Source organism: Marmota marmota, unplaced genomic scaffold, assembly GCF_001458135.2.
Source record: "Marmota marmota marmota unplaced genomic scaffold, marMar, whole genome shotgun sequence".
In the NCBI taxonomy this organism is placed as follows: domain Eukaryota; kingdom Metazoa; phylum Chordata; class Mammalia; order Rodentia; family Sciuridae; genus Marmota; species Marmota marmota.
In genome coordinates, this window is record NW_025999914.1 from 1,006,339 (window position 1) to 1,024,904 (window position 18,566).

General features: G+C 34.8%; 1 protein-coding gene across 1 annotated transcript; it reads right to left on the bottom strand.

Moving 5' to 3' along the window:
- Positions 1 to 6,913: 6,913 nt before the first annotated feature.
- LOC107160491 (olfactory receptor 2W1-like) lies at positions 6,914 to 8,016 on the bottom strand. The gene has a single exon (XM_015507156.2). The coding sequence runs from the start codon at positions 7,856 to 7,858 to the stop codon at positions 6,914 to 6,916; it is 945 nt and encodes a 314-aa protein (XP_015362642.1). The 5' UTR covers positions 7,859 to 8,016.
- Between the last annotated feature and the right edge of the window lie 10,550 nt (positions 8,017 to 18,566).

Below are 18,566 nucleotides of genomic sequence, written 5' to 3' on the forward strand. Positions count from 1 at the left end.
CCTCAGCATCACATAAAGATAAAGACAGTGTGTTGTGTCCATCTACACCTAAAAAATAAATATTTTTTTAAAAGAAAGTTCATTGTATAAAGTTATGCTGGGAGCCATTAGCCAAGTAGGTATGACAATTTCCTTGCCAGCGTACCCCATGTTGCAGTGACATTGAATGTAGGTGACCTTGCTCAAGGACCAAGACGGATTAGGGTGTTCCCGGTTTAAGATAATCGTGTTTAGGGCGTTCCCAGTTTAGGTTCCAGGTTTAAGGTTTAAGATTATTCCTGCTGGGAATAGGGCGTATCCTGCTGCCTGAGTTCCCCTTGAGTTCTCACGGGATTCAGAGTATATTTTGGGAGACAGAAGCCCAGTGGAGGTGGATTTGGGCAGAGAACGTGGATTTCCCCAGAACGTGTTTGTAGACGGCTGGTGTGAGTTCGGGAATAAAGAGTTGCTGTTTGAATCTACAAGCTGTGTGGTGGCTCGTGATTTTGTGCCCAGCCAGACTGCGGCAAAGTTACTGTTAGTGGATAGGTTTAGGTGCAGTGAAACATTGTGGTTGTCTAATAAGAGAGCTGAGTGTCTAGTGTCAGGGCTGATAAGACTCTAGTGTAAAGCCTCTTCATGGAGGGCATTACCATAGAGGTTAGGCATTGCACATGTATTAGTTATCTTACTAGTTCCTGGGAGAAACTGCAGAATATTCCAAGTATGGAAAACAAAATGCTTGTTATCCCTTGGATTTTGCTCACCAGAGGAAATTCACTGTCTTATACATTGAATCCTTACACTTGCCTATGATTTTTCACATAATCCACACTAACTTTTTTGCTGTTCAGCAAACAAAACACATTACCATTTTTACAATTTCCTAAGAATTTTTCTCCTCATGATTTTTACAAGACTAGTTCCCTTAGGTCTCTGCTCACATATGATACTTAGAGACACTATCCTGGCCATCTATAAATTAGCACTTTTCATCATTCTCCTTACCTTTCTTTATCTTTCTTAGTAACATTTATGACTACCTACATTTTATTGTATATTTGCTTATTGCCTAAGTTATGGATTTAATTATATCTGCCCCCAACTTATACATTGAAGTTATAAAAGTCTCAGTATCTCAGAATGTTACCATGTTTGAAAAAAAGAGTAATTGCTCTTGCAGTCATGATGAGTCACTAGAGTAGGCCCCAATCCAGTATGAGTGGCATATTTGTAAGAAGGGGAGATCTGTATATAGACACAGGGAGAGCACCGGTGAAGATGATGGCAGAGTCTGGGGTAATAATACAAGTCAGGTTATTTCAGTGATTGCTAGCAAACCTCCAGGAAAGAGGATTGGACTAAAATTTCCCTCAGAGCCCCAGAAGGAACCAGTTTACTAAAACCTTTATTTCTAATTTCCAGAATTGTGAGAAAAGAAATTTCTGTTTTTTAAACTGTCCAATTTGTGGTACCTTATTACAGCAGCCCTACGACAATAATCCATACTTCTGCATAATATATATTTTCTGCTGTGTGTCTTAAAGTTGGGCAAATTTTTAATTTTTTCAGCCAAGAAAGGCTAGCTATTACTAGCACTGAACCCTTGATAAGATCTCTTTGAGAATAATAACCATTCATTTGGTGGCAGGTTAATCACTTGGGACCTTCTCTACCTTTCAGTGGGCAGAGACTCATCCTTACAGAGATTTATATGTATTCCAGCATGGTTTTGTCTTCCCTGTTGCTAGTAGCTCAGCTAATATCATCACTAAAGAACTTAGAGTTTCTGATATATTGAAATGGTATCTTGCCTTAACATCTTAGCCCTAAAGGATTTGTTCTTGCCACATTATATATTATATAGGAATGGCCAGTCTGTTTCCCCATAACTTTGCCAACAAAATAATTAGCAAAACTTGTAAATTATATGATACTATATTTTAGGAGGAGTACACTGGTGACTGAAATTGGAACTAGGTGGGAAAGCAACTGGAGTAGTGGAGACCTGCTAGCTCTTTGGAAACAAAGGTACACATGAGTTATAAGGGTGCAGGCTAGAGTAACTGTTGATATGACTGTAATTCATTGAGGGTGAGGTTTCGGTACTTTTTTTTTTTAAAATTGCTAAAGGATACAGAATTGACTAAATCTATCCCTGTCAATCACTCTGACATTCTGCTTTATATGACATTTGTAAGGAAATTAAAAGGAACAGTAGCCAAAAAGACTTATTATAATGGTTAGCATTTATTGAACACTTAGTATCCTAAATATTTCATTTGTTATATTTTGTTTAATCCTCTGTGGGGCAATGAACAGAATATTAAAATATGATCTTGGGATCTCACTCTAGATTGCCTAGGAAGTGAGCTAGTGCACCTAACCTCAGCTTCCTATAGACCAGCACCTTACACTTCCTAATAGGAGGGGCTGAAATTCCCTACCAGATAGATAGTCCCCAGGTGGTAAGTAGATATCTTCAGATGCTTCCTTCTCTTTGCTAATGTCTAAACCCAGACAGCCAGGCAATCATGTAGTTTGCTTATTATTTTACTGCAAATTGGTATTCAAGGCTATCCTCTGAGAAGGCAGAACAGTTGGGTCAGAACTAGAACACCAACCTACTTCATGTCAAATGCATGGCCTTGGTTCATCTCTGTGGGATTATGAGAAGACTCCACTGGCTCTTGTGCCTGACTCTTGGTTCTAAGTTTCCTCAGTAAATTTTATTTCTTAGTTTGTACTACATGATATTGTAGATTTCATCCCCAAACCCCTTGTATCACATCCTTGCAGTAAATTTATGAGTTAGAGATTACCATTTATGTTTTCAAGGTGAGGAATATGAAGCACAGATAAGGTCACATAGGTAGTAAGTGGTAGGATTTGAAATTGGGTTGTTTGATTTTTGAGCCAATGATGTTAAAAACTTTGTTGAATAAAAGGGAACTGTCAATTTATAAAGAACTGAATGAGCACTCCACTATTCAAAGAAGCACCAATGGAGAAGGTCAGTTCTCATGCAGAGGTTCCAAGTCTGAGTTGGAGCATGTAACCTGGCTTTTTCTTCAGTGGTGACTTTTGAAGTTTAGGCTCATGTCATCTCTGGCCAGCTCATGGAAAAAATAATTTGGAAAAAGTGGCAAGTAAGATAACTGGTCTACTGAGAAGCCAGTCTCAGTGCCTTGGCTCAGAGAAGAGGAAAACCAAGACAAAGCATGGAAGATGGGTTTGTGTCTTTTAAAGTATGAAAACACTTTCCATAGTAATCAAGACTTTGTTGATGTCCTAGAATTTGACCAACCAGATTAATAGTACCAGTAGTTAAGAAAGGGTCAAGTTGAAGCAGTTCTGGTCAGATGGGGTTGAGTATTTCCTTCCCCTTATAGTCCATTGGATTGTTTTTTTAAAAGAATATTCTCAGGCTTGCCTTAAGATTAGTTCTAATAGTATTTCTTTGTCTCACTAATTTTTCTATGTCAATTAGCAAAAGCTGAAAGGACAAAAAGATCATGTACCTTTGATTAATTTCTAGAAAAATCTGGTTCAGGGCCAGAATCAGGAGGATGTATCTCAGGAGGTTATAACCCAACAGATTGCCAACAGGACTTGGGAATTAAAACAGTTTCCAAGATTTTACAGAGAACTGTCAGATGTGTACTTGTTGGCATTCCAATAGAATATTTATTCTACTGTTCAAATTCTCATTAACTCATCCTGTAATTAGAAAGAAGGCAAAAATGTTTTGATGAACCAAATAACACTATATAATTTTTACTGACATGACATGCAAATGCTTGTTTTTCAGATTCCTTTATTATCACTTCAGAGATTTTTAAAATTAAGCTTCCTTGTGTGCTTTGCCAGTCACAGAACTGAGTCATTGGTATCCAAAGCTAAACCTTGTCCAGATGCTAATGCTTTTGAATTAATGTAGATGAAAGAATTAATGTAGAAAGAATCCTCTCCCTGAATATGTCCCATGTATTGGGGATTGAACCCAGGGGCACTTAATCACTGAGTCACATTCTCACCTCTTTTTATTGATTTTGAGACAGAGATCTTTAAGTTGCTTTGGGGCCTCATTAAATTGCTGAGGTTGGTTTCAAATTTGCCATCTTCCCTGCCTCAGCCTCCACAGTTACTGGGATTATAGGCAGCTGTGCATTCAGTGCCCGGCAATATATAGATTTTTAAAAAATTTCTCTTAGTTTTCTAGTTTCCAAATATAAATATTTAGCCTTCTGTATACCTTGGATTCAAGCAATGCCAATTGAAAATATTTGGAAGAAACTTGCATTTATACTGAACATAGATTTTTTTCTTGTCATTCCCCAAACAGCACAATGTAACAACTACTTACATAGCATCTACATTACACTAGATATTATAAGTAATCTAAATATGTTTTAAAATATATAAAAGAATGTGTGTAGGTTATATGTAAATAATATGCCATTTAATTTGAGGGCATTGAGTATCCACAGATTTTAGTAACTTAAGGAGTCCTGGTGTCAATTCCCCACAGATATTGAGGGATGACTGTACTTAAATATACCTTCAAGAAATGCTGTGAGGATTTGATAATATTATGCATGTGAAAGAAAAACAATATTATCTTTCTCATTTCCTAAGTCTTAGGTGTTTTGTATGTCTTCAAAGTTAACACAAACTGAAGTTGTTGCTCCAGTATTAATCATTTAATAAGGATCTTATCTATTCTTCAGATTCAATATTTTCATGAAGATTAATAAAAATCTATTCATTTATTAATTCTACAGACATTTACTGTTTTAATTCATGTCAGAAACTGATTAGACACAGCAAAATCAAACACTTATTGTTGAAAAACTCACCAATGCTTTTCCCTCAAATACAAATACAAACAAGTAACTAAAATAAAATGGGATAATGCCATAATACTGATATAATCAGGATTTTAAGGGAATTAAGAGATAAATTAATGATATTTTGGAGGACTTTTCAGATGATACAAGATTTTTAACTGGGCATGAAAGATTGAGTAGGAGATTTTTAAGTAATACATCAAATGTCTTATCAAGATTTGAGATCAGGTGTCATCACAAAGGAAAGTTGAAATCGTTTATAATATTCACAATTTCACCATTCTATACTTTATTGCCTTCCACAGTCCTAATAACACCATAAAGTTTATATTTCTTCATGCTTTTCCTGTCCTCTTTTACCATTTATAATTCTTCATTTTTATCAAGGCTAACATGACTGAAAATTTAAAGTTATCTGCAAAGAGGAATTACATTACAAGGAAGATATGATGTTTTCATAATGCAAATTTGAAAGAGAAGGTCATAAACTCTTAATGACTGTCTTTGAAATATCACAGCAAGGGCATCTTTCACATGAAGAGAGGATTTCCAATCTCTGAAATGGCTGACTTGTAGAGAAGTGAAGCAGTTTACTCTCCAGCTCAGGGATTTCTAAATTTGAATGTATTTGCTAGTAAAGTGAGAAGTGGGGGGAAACCACAAGGGTGCTAATTTTTTGTTTTGTCAATGAAGAACATCAAGCTTCCTTCCAAAAATTTACCATGTACTACCACCATCATTCAATACAAGAAAGAGCATTATAAAGCCAAATTGCATGAAGGGTATGGTATTATTAAATGCAACCTTTGTGGTGACTTCATTTAATCATGAGTGAAACTTCTTATTTTCCTAATTTTTCAAGATTTGTGGTGGTGGTGGTAGTGGAAAGTCTCTCATGGACTGACTCTAATTTGGAGTCCAACACTTAGGATATTTATCTAAGAATTCTGATTGATATTTATGTTCTTTTCCATATCTACCAGGAAGGAAAAGAATATAGATATCAAGGACATTCATTAAAATCTATAAAACTATGTTAATTTTCTGTTATGAGACACTTGATATCTCCCTATTCCCTACAATAGTGGTTCTTAAGCTTCTGCTTGATCATAATCAACTGGGAGCTTATTTAAAAAAAATATAGTTTGCTGAGTCCATCCTCAGATTGTTGACTCAATATTTCTGGAATGAGGCTCAAGAACGTGCATTTCTAATAAGTTGCCAGGTGATGCTAATACTTCTGGTCCCAGGACCCCGGTTTCCTCCATGATAAAGCCCAAATTCCTTACCAGGTCATATAAGGGTTAGAGTTAAGTTACTCTAATAGAAAGCCCCCCAATACAGAGGCTTAAATAATATTACAAACAATGGAAGAATTTTTTCCTGTAATGGTCTGAAACTGTTGCTCTGCCAGTTACATACTTATTACATTCTTTCTCATGGGTTCTGTTTCCATTTGCATGGTCCAAGTGAGATACCCTCCACATTTACATTCCAGCTAATAGGAAGGGGAGTGAGGAAGGTGATAGAAGTAGATTCGTGTGAAACCCATTACTTTCCTGACATTGTATTGGTGGAGACCAAGCTAAGAGTGTGATTTGCAGCATGGTGGCCATATATCTAGCTAAAACTTCAGGTGGAATATGTATTGGCAGATAGCCTCCACCACAAAGGCTGGTCAGCATTCTCGTGTGAATGAAGAGGAGTGTCATTTCTCATAGAGTAGTATGTCTTGGAAGAATAAAAACTGTCCAGATAACTCTACATGAACATAGATGTCCATGTGAAATTTTTCTTAATATCTTTTGCATAACACTATTACTGTATTTACTACATTTTATAATTAGTTATTTTATCCCATAGATATTTATGTATTTATGTCTCCATATCATTTCTCTATATTTCCTATTTAAAAAGTTGAATATTGTATCTAGTATAATTCTTGGTACATTGTACATGCCCAATAAATAAATAAATACATTTATTTATTAAATAAATTTAAATAAATGCATTGATTAGCTTCTATTGATAAAAGCAATTATTTACTTAGCTTGCAACACTCTGGTCTAATTTTTCCTTTTATTTCATGCTTTTGCTGAACATTTATCTATCACTAGTATTCTCTTCACTGCACTCTTCATATCTTTGTTTCTTAAAGTGTAGATTAGGGGGTTAAGGCTGGGTGTGACAATTGTGTAAAAGAGAGTAAAGAACTTTGCTTGCTCTTGGGATGTGGTATTCTGTGGCTTCATGTACATATAAATGATTGTTCCATAAAAAAGAGTTACTACTGTGAGGTGGGAACCACATGTATTTAGGACCTTTTTCCACCTTCCTGCTGATCTGATCCTCATCACAGCTCGAGTGATAACTCCATATGAAAAGAGAATTAGTGATAGAGGTATTAGAAGAAATACTACTCCAAGAGCAAAGACAACAATCTCAATTACTTTTGAATAGACACAAGCCATCTTGATCAATGCTGGCATTTCACAGAAAAAATTATCTACTTTCCGGTTCCCACATCTTGGCAACTTCAAAGTTAAGGAGCAAACAATTAAGGCACTGGCAAGGCCACCCAACCAGGAGGTCAGCACCATCTTTTGGCAAAGCTCAGGGTGCATTATTACTGTGTAGTGAAGAGGTTGACAGACAGCAGCATAGCGATCATAGGCCATCACAGCCAAGAGAAGACATTCTGTGGCTCCCAGGTCAAGGGCAAAGAAGAATTGGAGCACACACCCTCCATATGTAATAGATTTTTTGGGACCCCATAGATTTGCCAGCATCTGGGGGATAATGCTAGTTGTATAACAGAGGTCCAAAAAAGACAAATTAGATAAGAAGAAATACATAGGGGTATGAAGCTGGGTGTCTAGATAAGATACAAGAATGATGGCTGTGTTTCCTACCAGAGTCACAATATAGAAGATGAAGACAATCACAGAGATGATGCTGTCTAGCTGAGGTCGATCAGAAAACCCTAGAAGGATGAAGTCTGTTGTGGAACTTCCATTGCTTGTTTCCATTGTTCCTTATGAAAGCTAGGAGATAATATTATGGTAACCAAAAACAGAGTCAGCCTTAGGTAAAAACTGAAAATCTCTGACATTTGTCATAAGTATCCCCAACTTCCTTATATTCATGCATTTTTTCTATTTGTAACATCTCTTTTAATATTCAGTGCCCAGAGCCTTTCCATACTTAATTAAATCCAAAGTTGTTCTAACAATATGCTGAACTCAATCAGTGTATTCTAAATCACTGCAAAAGATTAGTATAAAATACCACCCATGGTTCTATGTATTTTAATTAAATAATGAAGCCATAAAGTGAATAATATAATTTAAGAGTAGAGTATATTTTGAGGATATTTTTCCTCCTAAATTATAACACTATCACTTCATTGTGATAAATCTTTCCCTTATCAAAGGAGTTGTGTTTGAGGTAAGAAGTAAAATAACATTTTCTTGGGATCAGCTCTACAATTTGGTAGCAGAATCACTTTCCAAATTTACTGCCTAATGTCTCATTCCAAGCATCATAATCACAATCACAACCAATCTCCTTCTCCCTATTTTTCCTACTCTCCAACATTTCAGGCTTTATAGTTATTGTATAAACTAGGCTGTTTTTTTTGTTGGTGTATTTTTCGTTGCTAGAAAATAAAAATCTTTCTTATTATTAACCTTTACTTACATGTGCAGAGGCCATTTTTCAAATACTTTAATGCCTAATATTATACATTCAGAGAAATCTCATGGATTTGTTAGAGTTAAAAATTGAACTAATTCCAGAGCCATTTGTCCACCACAAACGTATAACAACACTTGTCATCAACTCTTATTCACCTGTTCATTCACAGAATTAGCCAGGCTGGTAATGGAAACAATTGATAATTCATAAAATAATGTGAGTAGTATTTGTCCTTATGGAATTTATCAATTACATGGTGGATCTTCTGGTTGTTTTGGAACACTTTATATAAAACTAACACTTTTGACTCTAAAAGGAGTACTTAAAAAGGATAAAGGTTCCATCAGTTTCACCATTTCTGAACTAAGTCTCATATCATTAAATAGTTGGAAATTTTAGTTACTAAATTAATTAAAAATATTTTTTTTCTGCCAATAATTCCTGACCATATGGTATCTTACCTATGTATATAGTGTCCTCATGGTCGTATAATAAAAATCTTAATTTGTTGCAGTTATATAACTAAGATGAAGATAAATTATTTTGAGTAAATCACTGTTATACAAACTTTAGATAGAACATGAAAATGTTGTAATCATGAAGAAACTGTTATTAGCAAGTTGTATGACTTATAGATGTATTTTTAACTGTTATTAGCAAGTAGTATGACTTATAGATGCATTTTTTTCTTAGAACAAAAGTATAAACTAATGAGTGTGCAGTTTTTCTGTAATAGGACATCTACCAAGTCAAACATAGTGCTTAAGGACACAAATTTTAAAGTCAAAGAGCCTGGCATCAAATCCCAGCTCCACTATTTGGAAACTATGTGTCCTTGGGAAATAATTTAGCTTGTCGGAATACAAAGTTGCTTATATGTGAAATTAATATAACAATATTCCCTTCCTTAATGAAAGGTTATAAATGTTAATATTTGTGAAAGTAGTTGGAAATGTGCTGGGTTTACATTTAATTCTAAAAAGACAAAATATACCCATGTCCCCCTACCTCCAAATAACTATTACTCTATCTACCCCTTACTGCCTTCATTTTTCACACTAGTGATTTTTATCATGATGCTCTAGAGCTAAACTGGAATGTTTTAAAATTTTTGTATGACTTCTTAAATGTACAAATACAATGATGTATACAGAAATATACAAAACCACCATATAATGTATACATTGGGTTGATAAACCTTAGGGACAAGAGGGTTTGATTTCCCTGAATGCTTTGATTACAAATTTCATTGGACTCTTGATCTCCTAAATTTGGGATAGTGTTCAAAATGCCATAAATTATAAAGTTGAAATGGATCTCAGAAGCTTCAAGCCCCCCTCCTCCCATAGGAGATCTTTCCACAGAAGATTCATACAACTTTTATTTGCATAACTTCAGTGATAGGAAAGGTCAGTTGCACATGGAACAGCCTCTTTCCTTCAGTCAGTGCCTCTTACTTACTTATGTTGAGCTCAAAATTTCCCTTTTGGCAACATCCAACTCTGGCTCTTCTTTATTCTGAAAGTAACACAAGTAGTCAATTCAACATAGCTTTGTAAAAAACTGTTTTGTTACAAAATAATAAATAAATACGATCAACTGACAAATAAAAAATAGAAAATGTGAACAGGTTTAGGTGAATAGTCTTGTAACAAGTGCCTAACTCAAGAAATAGAACTTTGCTACCAGGAGCTGTCTTTAACTTTTCCTGGTCATAATTCTTTCATATTTCCTGAACTATCCACTGTCCTGATGTTTATTACTAATTATCTGTTTGCATGGCTTATTAAAAATTGAATATGTCTTTTAAGTCTCTCTCTCTCTCTCTCTCTCTCTCTCTCTCTCTCTCTCTCTCGACTAAGTTGCTTTGGGGCCTCACTAAGCCTGGCTTTGAACTTGACCCAGGTAACCTGAGCCATTGGGACTGTAGGTGTGCACCACAATGCCCAGCTTTTTTTCTTTTAATATTAGAATCTATTATCAAATATGTTTAGATAATAGATTCTAATATTAAAACCTTAGATTTCTATTACCAAAGCACATTTATCGGTTCCTAATGCTGCATGATCTTTAATTGCCAAGCTTTGCTGGTTATTCTCCACTGGACACTCATGGTTTAATCCAGTGCCTCAAATTATTATATTCAAAGTGAGCGCCATACTCCAGAAGTGCAACACTACTGAAGAAAACTGTGAACAGCTATGATCTGCATACATTTTCTAAAATATGCATTAGCTGCTTTTACCAGGTAGAAAACATGACTGGCTCTGCTTAAACTTTGGATAACATAAGGCACAAGGTATTCTTATTAGAAATGCTGCCAGGACAGGAATTATACTCTTCGTAATTTAATATTGTAAACTTGAATGCAGGACTCTTCATTTTTTTGCTTTTTACCATTTTCCATATTGATTTAAGCCTTGCTATCAAACTTTAGATATTATTTTAACTTCCATTTAAAATGAATGTGATATTAAGGATGAGACTTAGAACAATGAAACTGAAGAAACAGATACTAAAAAGAGACACAGTACATTTTAATAGAAACTCAGTTTTCATTTTTTCATGCTGTGGATGTACTTCACTGCCAAGTAGGATAATTTACATTTACTTAGTTCATTGAATTTCAAGATAAATGAACCAAGTATATTTAAATATAATATTGATGAACATAATATGAATAGAAAACTGCCTGAATATTTAAAAAATAATATATTAAAAATAATAATACATAATAAATGGATCATTTATAATTAAAGCAGAAGGTGAATTGCTGTAGTCATACCAATCCAAACAGAAAAGACAGTATCAAAAGAGTTAAGACCCCAGTCCCTGGATTCACTCCACCATGTTTTCACTCCATGGATGTCAGTCATTTCCTCATTGTGTGACTTGAACAAGCTCATCAACTTTTAAATTTCATTTTCCTCATTTGTAAAATAGTTATCCTACAGTATCTGCTTTGTAGGATGGTTTTGAGGAGGATAAAATGATAGACTAAGTATAAAATGTTTAGCACAATGCCTGATGCATGGAAAACATTCAAAAACTTCAAAATACACTAACTGCTCTTGTTGAATTTTAATGCTCTCTCTGAGAATGCATCAATATATTACTATCTCATATATGCCTTTCACAGTTTTGCTTTCACATCAGATGGAGGCCTACATTATCTAGGATCTGTCTTCTACCCCTTATCTTTTCCTGCATGTTCTGGTGGAGATATCAGAGAATACTTATCAGAAGCCAAAAAGATTAGATTATATACTTTCATGAGTGGAGAATTCTTAGCTGTCATGCTCTCATGTAGTCCTAATGCACCTATATTTTCATCATGATGATCCTTCATTGCATTAATAATTCAGAAAAACTTTTGTGGAGCATGTTACTGAAGCCCTGAAAAATTGGATTAACCAGTTTTTGTTTTTTGGTGTGCGTTTTTATACTGACACCAGTTTTTAAAATTTTTTTTAATAATACCACAATCTCATTTATATTTAAATGCAGTGGTTGAATTAAGATTTACAGGAAGTCTCTAATTCAAAGGACGGGGTAAAAATTAATTGTGGAACTGGTGGAAAGACTGATGAATTAGTTTTGGCCATATATATATTTTTGGATACTCAAAATCTTTTATTGTATACTCTTATTTACAGTAATAGGTAGAGTTTTGCCGAATTAAAGAAGAAGGGTACTTTGTTGGTTGATGAATCTAGGAGTCTTTAACATGTAGTAGGGAAATATTTATCTATAATTCTGAAGGCCACTCTGTTGGTGAGGTTTAGACCTTGTGGGGATTGATGTCTCACAGAGGTGATTAGGAAATCCATGACTATTGTCATAGGTACATCCAAATAACAGTTTTATGAAAAATTCCCTTAAGACATTAAGCTTTATCTTTTCCTTTTCTTTTTTAGATTTCTTCAAAGGAGATTAATTTCAGGGATGAATTTAATTATTTATATATTATATTAAACTTACATAGAAAATTAAAAATATAATGTAAACCATACTTACAATTAACTGAAATTTATTTTGTTTAATGAGTAAGATATAAATTACATTGGAGAACTTATGTTATTTAAATATTTATGGAATCATCATTAGTTCATGAATGAATTGAAAATAATACATTCAATAGCTCAGTGGTAGGGCACTTATCTAGTTTGTGGAAGGTTCTGGGTTCAATCCAGCACTGCAACACATAAAAGCCATGATCACTCTTTAGTCCACTTTTCAATTCTAGGACAGAAAATTTAGCAATAGCTTAGAGCCACTTATAGTCCTTTATACACTTCTTTTCTTCATACCCAACTCAGGAGAATCGTGATTTTGAATTGTGCGTTTCTTACACACTTGATTTAATAAATAAATAAATAAATAAATAAATACTAAACATGTTCACATTCAAATGTGAATGCCTAAATAATACTGTATTTTAAAGTTAAAGTGTTTTAAAACTCACACAAAAGATATCATACTTAGTGTATGTTCTTGGACTTTTATTTTTCACTTAACATTTTTTTCCTTCAACCTATTTAAAAATTTTATGTAGCATGGTTCATATTTCAATGTGTGAATACATTAGAATTATCTATTCATTTGTTGATGGACATTTGTATTGACAATAATTTTTGGCTTGTTTGAAAGGTGCTATAATGAACAATTTTGTATATGTCTCTTGGGGCACACAGGCAAGAATGTCTTTGCATGTGTACCTAAGATAGGAATTGCTGGTTTATGGAATAAGTTAATAATAAACTTTATCAGTAATTTTTCTAAAAATGGTTTTATCAATTTGTCCTACATTCATTACATGTAAATTATTCCTCTATTTACAATTTCTCCAAAACATTTTTATTGTAACTTTTAAATTATTGCTAATTGAAATGGTATAAATGTTACCTAATTATGGTTCTGATTTTCATTTTTCTAATAACCAGTAAGATTGCATATATCTTCTTTTAGTTATTTCAAGTGTAATTTTTCTTTTTTGACTAAACCTTTTTTTAGTAACTTCAAATAATTATTTCTCCTTTATTATGATGATATTTTGGACATCTTAACTCCAGATTATGCCAATTTTTATACTGTATCCTTTTCTTATTTATGGACATATTATACTTGTTTTTTAATTCTCTGCTGGTCATGTGCCCTGCAAATATTTTCTCTCAGTTTGTTGCTTGAGTTTTTTTTTCAAAGACAGAGAGAGAGAGAATTTTAATATTTATTTTTTAGTTTTCGGCAGACACAACATCTTTGTATGTGGTGCTGAGGATCCAACCCGGGCGAACCCGGGCCGCACGCATGCCAGGCGAGCGTGCTACCACTTGAGCCACATCCCCAGCCCCTGTTGCTTGAGTTTTGACTTTAAAACGTGTATTTCTTGCTGATCAGAAGTCTTAATTTTAATATTTAAGTTTTTTTTCCCTAAATTATGGTGTTAGGGATTAAAGGTAAGTACTCTACCCCTGAGCCACATCCTCAGTCTTTTATAAATTTTTATTTTGAGCCAGGGTCTTGCAGAGTTGACCAGGGTGACCTTGGGCTTAAAATTCTCCTGCCTCAGCCTCCCAAGTAGCTAGGTTAATAGGCATGCACCATTATGTCTGGTTGAAGAACATATTAATTTTTCCTTAGTGTCTTCTTTAAGCAATCTTTATAATCTGTGTTTTTTCTCTAAATTTTTAAAGCTCTACCAGTAATCTAACTAGTGCTCTCTGTACAGTGGGAGGTAAGAATTCAAATTTATTTTTCCTGTGGTTAACCAAATTACAAAGTAATTTATGAAAATATTTTTTCTTTTCACAGTAATGCCATATTACCTCTTTTGTATATCAAAGTTCTCTCCTTCCCATGTGTATGTGAGTTTATTGTGTACAATGGTATTTATCTGTGTCATATATTCTGCTCCATTGCTCAATTTGTCTTTTTATGCATTATAATCCTGTATCAGTTATGCATATTTACTGTGACTCTCAATATCTTGGAGGTCAGGGGACATCTCTTTAATGTTCTTCTTCACAAGTGTCTTGACATTCTTTACCCTTTGTTATTTACCTTGTTGACTTCAGTGAAAAAATTGAGTTGGATTGAATCTATAAATATCCTTGGGGGGAATTAACTTATTTATCAAATAAATATTCCTACCCTTAGACATGAGATTAACTTCATTTATTGAGGTCTTCCATGGTATCTTTTAGCAAAATGTAATAATTTCCTATATATATATATGTATGTATATAGAAAATATATATTGTGAATATTTTGTAAGATTTGTTCCTAGAGTTTTTGTTTTTAAGTCTTGTGTCTTCTAAAAATACTTGTGTTTTCTAAATGGTTATATCTAGTTAATTAACAAATATATTATCTCACATAGTTATCATTTTAAAGTGAAAACACATAACATCTAGTCTTTTATTCTCAAGAATGCATTTCAAAAATAAAATGCTTCTCAAGTATGCAATATATCATCATTAATTGTAGTCATCTGGCTGTATAATAGATCTCTTGAAATTTATTCCTCCTATCTAACTGTAATTTTATTTTCTTTGACTGGTCAACTTCAATCTTCCTGTGCCTGGACATTTGTATCCTTCTCTAGATTTTGAAAGTTTTCTGTCATTATCTCTTTGAATAAGCTTTAAATGCCTTCTTTAACTCCAATAACACATTTGCTCTACTAATGCTATCCCAAATTTCCTGTAGGTTTTCCTCAATTTTTCCTCTTCTTTGGACATATGTTTTCAAGTAGCCTGTCTTTGAGCTCACTCATTCTTTTTTGCCTAATCTATTCTTTCATTGATGTTTTTTAGTGTAATTAAGTGTACTTTTCAGCCCAGGGATTTCCTTTTGGTTCTTAAAAGTTATGTGAACATCTCTGTTAAGTTTCTGAGTTATTTCTATGTGTTTTTTGACGCTCATTGGATTTCCCTAAAATAGTGATTTTGAATTCTGGTCTGAGACTATGCATATATCAATTGCCATATGGTTGATTTCTGTGACATATTTTGTCAATTGTGTGAGGTCAAGTTTCCCTGAAAGTTTTTGAGTCTGGTTGGCACATGTTATTTGCATATTGAAGGATTAGGTGTTTATTTCACTCTTTGTAATTTGGCTTTATTTGTGCCTGTCCTTCCAGAAATCCTAAGCAGCTAGATTATTTTCTGTGAGTTGGTTGTCATTTGTGCTATTTTAGTTCTAGGTAGCACCCTAAGTCCAGGTTTGTCCTAAATACCCTGTTGGTTTGTTGTTGCTGTTTCAACACTAGAGGGCACTCTAAACACAGATTTGTCCCCAAACCCAGTTGCTCTGTTCAGAATAAAACTGAAGTGTCTAAAAATGGTAGTCTATTCTCAGGAGCCTCGACTTGGGCATGGGGTAAGCCCAGACGCTTAATACAGAATCACTGGCCTATGAACAGACCCCAGGATTTTGCCCTGCCCTGGACCTCTTTGTGGAAGAACAAGCATCTTGTTTGTGTTTCCCTTTCCCTCTCTATGTGAACTTTCTCTCTGTGTTGTGCTATTTGGGTTTGGAGGAAAGACAGGGTTGGAAGTTCCATGGCCACCAACACCACAGGCCTGGATGACAGTCCAAACTCAGCCCATTGAGACCAGTACAGCATAGGTGCAGGACCAAAGTTTATGCTGCTATTGGCCATTGCTCCTGGACTCATGGCCTTAGACCACTGCAACCAGCCATAGGTGGTGCTAGAAAGAGCAGGAGTTTGATCTACTGGGGCTGAGTGTCTCTCCTGGGTACAGGGTGACATCAGAGGCTCTGTCTACAGGGCCTGGGGATAGGAACTATTAGGATCTCTGCTAGTACTAAGCTACAGGTTCATATGCTGTTCCACTATACATCAGGTGAAGTTTTGCTCCTTACTAGTTGGGGAAGGTGGTGGTAGAGGTAGTCATTTGGCTACCTGGCTATAATACATTTTCAGTGGCTCAGTCCTCCAGTAGTGACCTGAGACTCAGGGTAATGTGGCTCAGCACTGGGTTTCATCATGGTGTGCCTGATACTGGATTTCAAGTCTAAGGCCTGGGCTTAACTTCCTCTCCCTCCTCCAAGTGGAAGGCATCTCTCTCTAGCTGCTTGGAGTTGGGGAAGGGTTGATCTTGACAGCGACCCGAGCTGACTAGATGAACTGGGTTCAAAGGAGCTGACTGCAACATTAAACTAAGAAAATGGCAAAGAAATCATGCAACATATGGACATGGGTTTCTCAGATGGAGGGTGGGACTGCTCTGCAACCTCAAGTGTCCTCTTCTATGCTGGAAGGCAAGAGAGTGAGTGCACCCAGAATCACTCTCTTTATAGGGAAAAGACATTCGATAGAATATTCTACAACAAATAAGGCAGGGGATAAGGTTTCAAAGGGGGGTGCCCAATCTCTTTGAGTAACGCTCAAGTCCAGAGCTGAAGCACTTCTTTGCCGAGAAAAGGTGAAGGCCACTTACTTTGAAGTGTGATGCCAGTCCAATACCCACTTTACTCAAGGCTGAGAGGGGATGCTTCTCATGGAAAGGGCAGCCCCCACAGGTTGACCTGTGAAACTCCTTTCTTTCAGCTTTTTCAATACATCTTTTCTTGTTATTATGCTAAGACCAGGCATTGTGCTCTCTCTCATCTGGCTTTCTTAATTCTTGTGAAGATAGTTTGGTGCATAAATATCAACTTAAATTTGTATCTCTTTAGGACAGATGATCATTGGGAATCTTACTAGGTGCCCCTCTCCCCCACTTAAAAAAGTTTTGCAGACAATTCCATTATATATCATCTTTAAAACTGACATGGGAATAAGTCTTTTATAAGAAGTGAAGTTCAGCTCACTACATGTTTTCACCTTCATAGACATATTTGCCTCAAATATGAGTAAAGGATATTATCAGAGCATAATTTCCTGATTTTTAAATCCATTGATGCTATACATTGATTTCATTATGGATCAACAACTAATACTGATAACATATTCTGTAACAAAATAAAAACTTCTTTAAGTTAGATGGAAATATCTATTGAATCTTCTAATTACACTATCTCTAAGATCTGTTAGTGATGCTTTTCTCTTGCTTCTTGTGGTACCTCCAGCATGGGTTATAGTTGCTGCTACATATTAAACTCTCATTTACTATTTGTTGAAGGCTGTAATTAAATGTTTACTAATACTGAAATCAATTTTGCTAAACCTAGTCATGCATGTATTAGAATGTATATTTCACATATGTAAATTGTTATGTCTAGTTTTCATAAAATGAAAAGAAGTACAGTGAAGGAATTTGATCAAACATGAAGTTTTTCTTAGAATTCATCTATTAATAGAGTTCAGTATTCTATTTTTTTGGTGCTAGGGATTGAACCCAGGGGCAATTAACCACTGAGCCAATCCCAAGCCATTTTTAATATTTTATTTAGAGATAGTGTCTTGCTGAGTTCTTAGCACCTCAGTTTTGCTGAGGCTGGCTTTGAACCCGGGATCCTCCTACCTCAGCCTCTTGAGCTATTGGGATTATAGGTATATGCCACAGCACCCAGCTAGATTTCACTATTTTACTTTAAAACCATTTGGATAAAGAATCAGTTAAAAGTTCATAACATAATTAATGAAATTCATGTTGGCAAATTATAATTGTGCTTGTTTTCTCAGATTAGCCACTAACCCAGTAAAATGACATATGATTCTATTAAGTACAGAAAGTCATTAATCTCACTTTTATGCCTTATAGATATCTCTAGAGATATTCCACATATAGGTGAGATGATTCAGTATTTGCTTTTCTGTGTCTGACTTATTTCACCTAATATAATAATGTCCTCCAGTTTCATTCATGTTGTTGCAAATGATAGGATTGCCTTCTATTTTTTAAGTTTGTATATTATTCCATTGTGCATAGGTACCACATTTTCTTCATCTATTTATACATTGATGGACTGTTGATTTCATGCTTGACTGTCATGAATAGTGCTGAAATAAACATGGAGATGTAAATATCTCTTTGCCACACTAATATTATAACTATAAAATGTTCTGTGTAA

Coding starts and splice junctions, on each gene's coding strand:
- LOC107160491 (XM_015507156.2), bottom strand. CDS start 7,858: ATGGAAACAAGCAATGGAAGTTCCACAACAGACTTCATCCTTCTAGGG.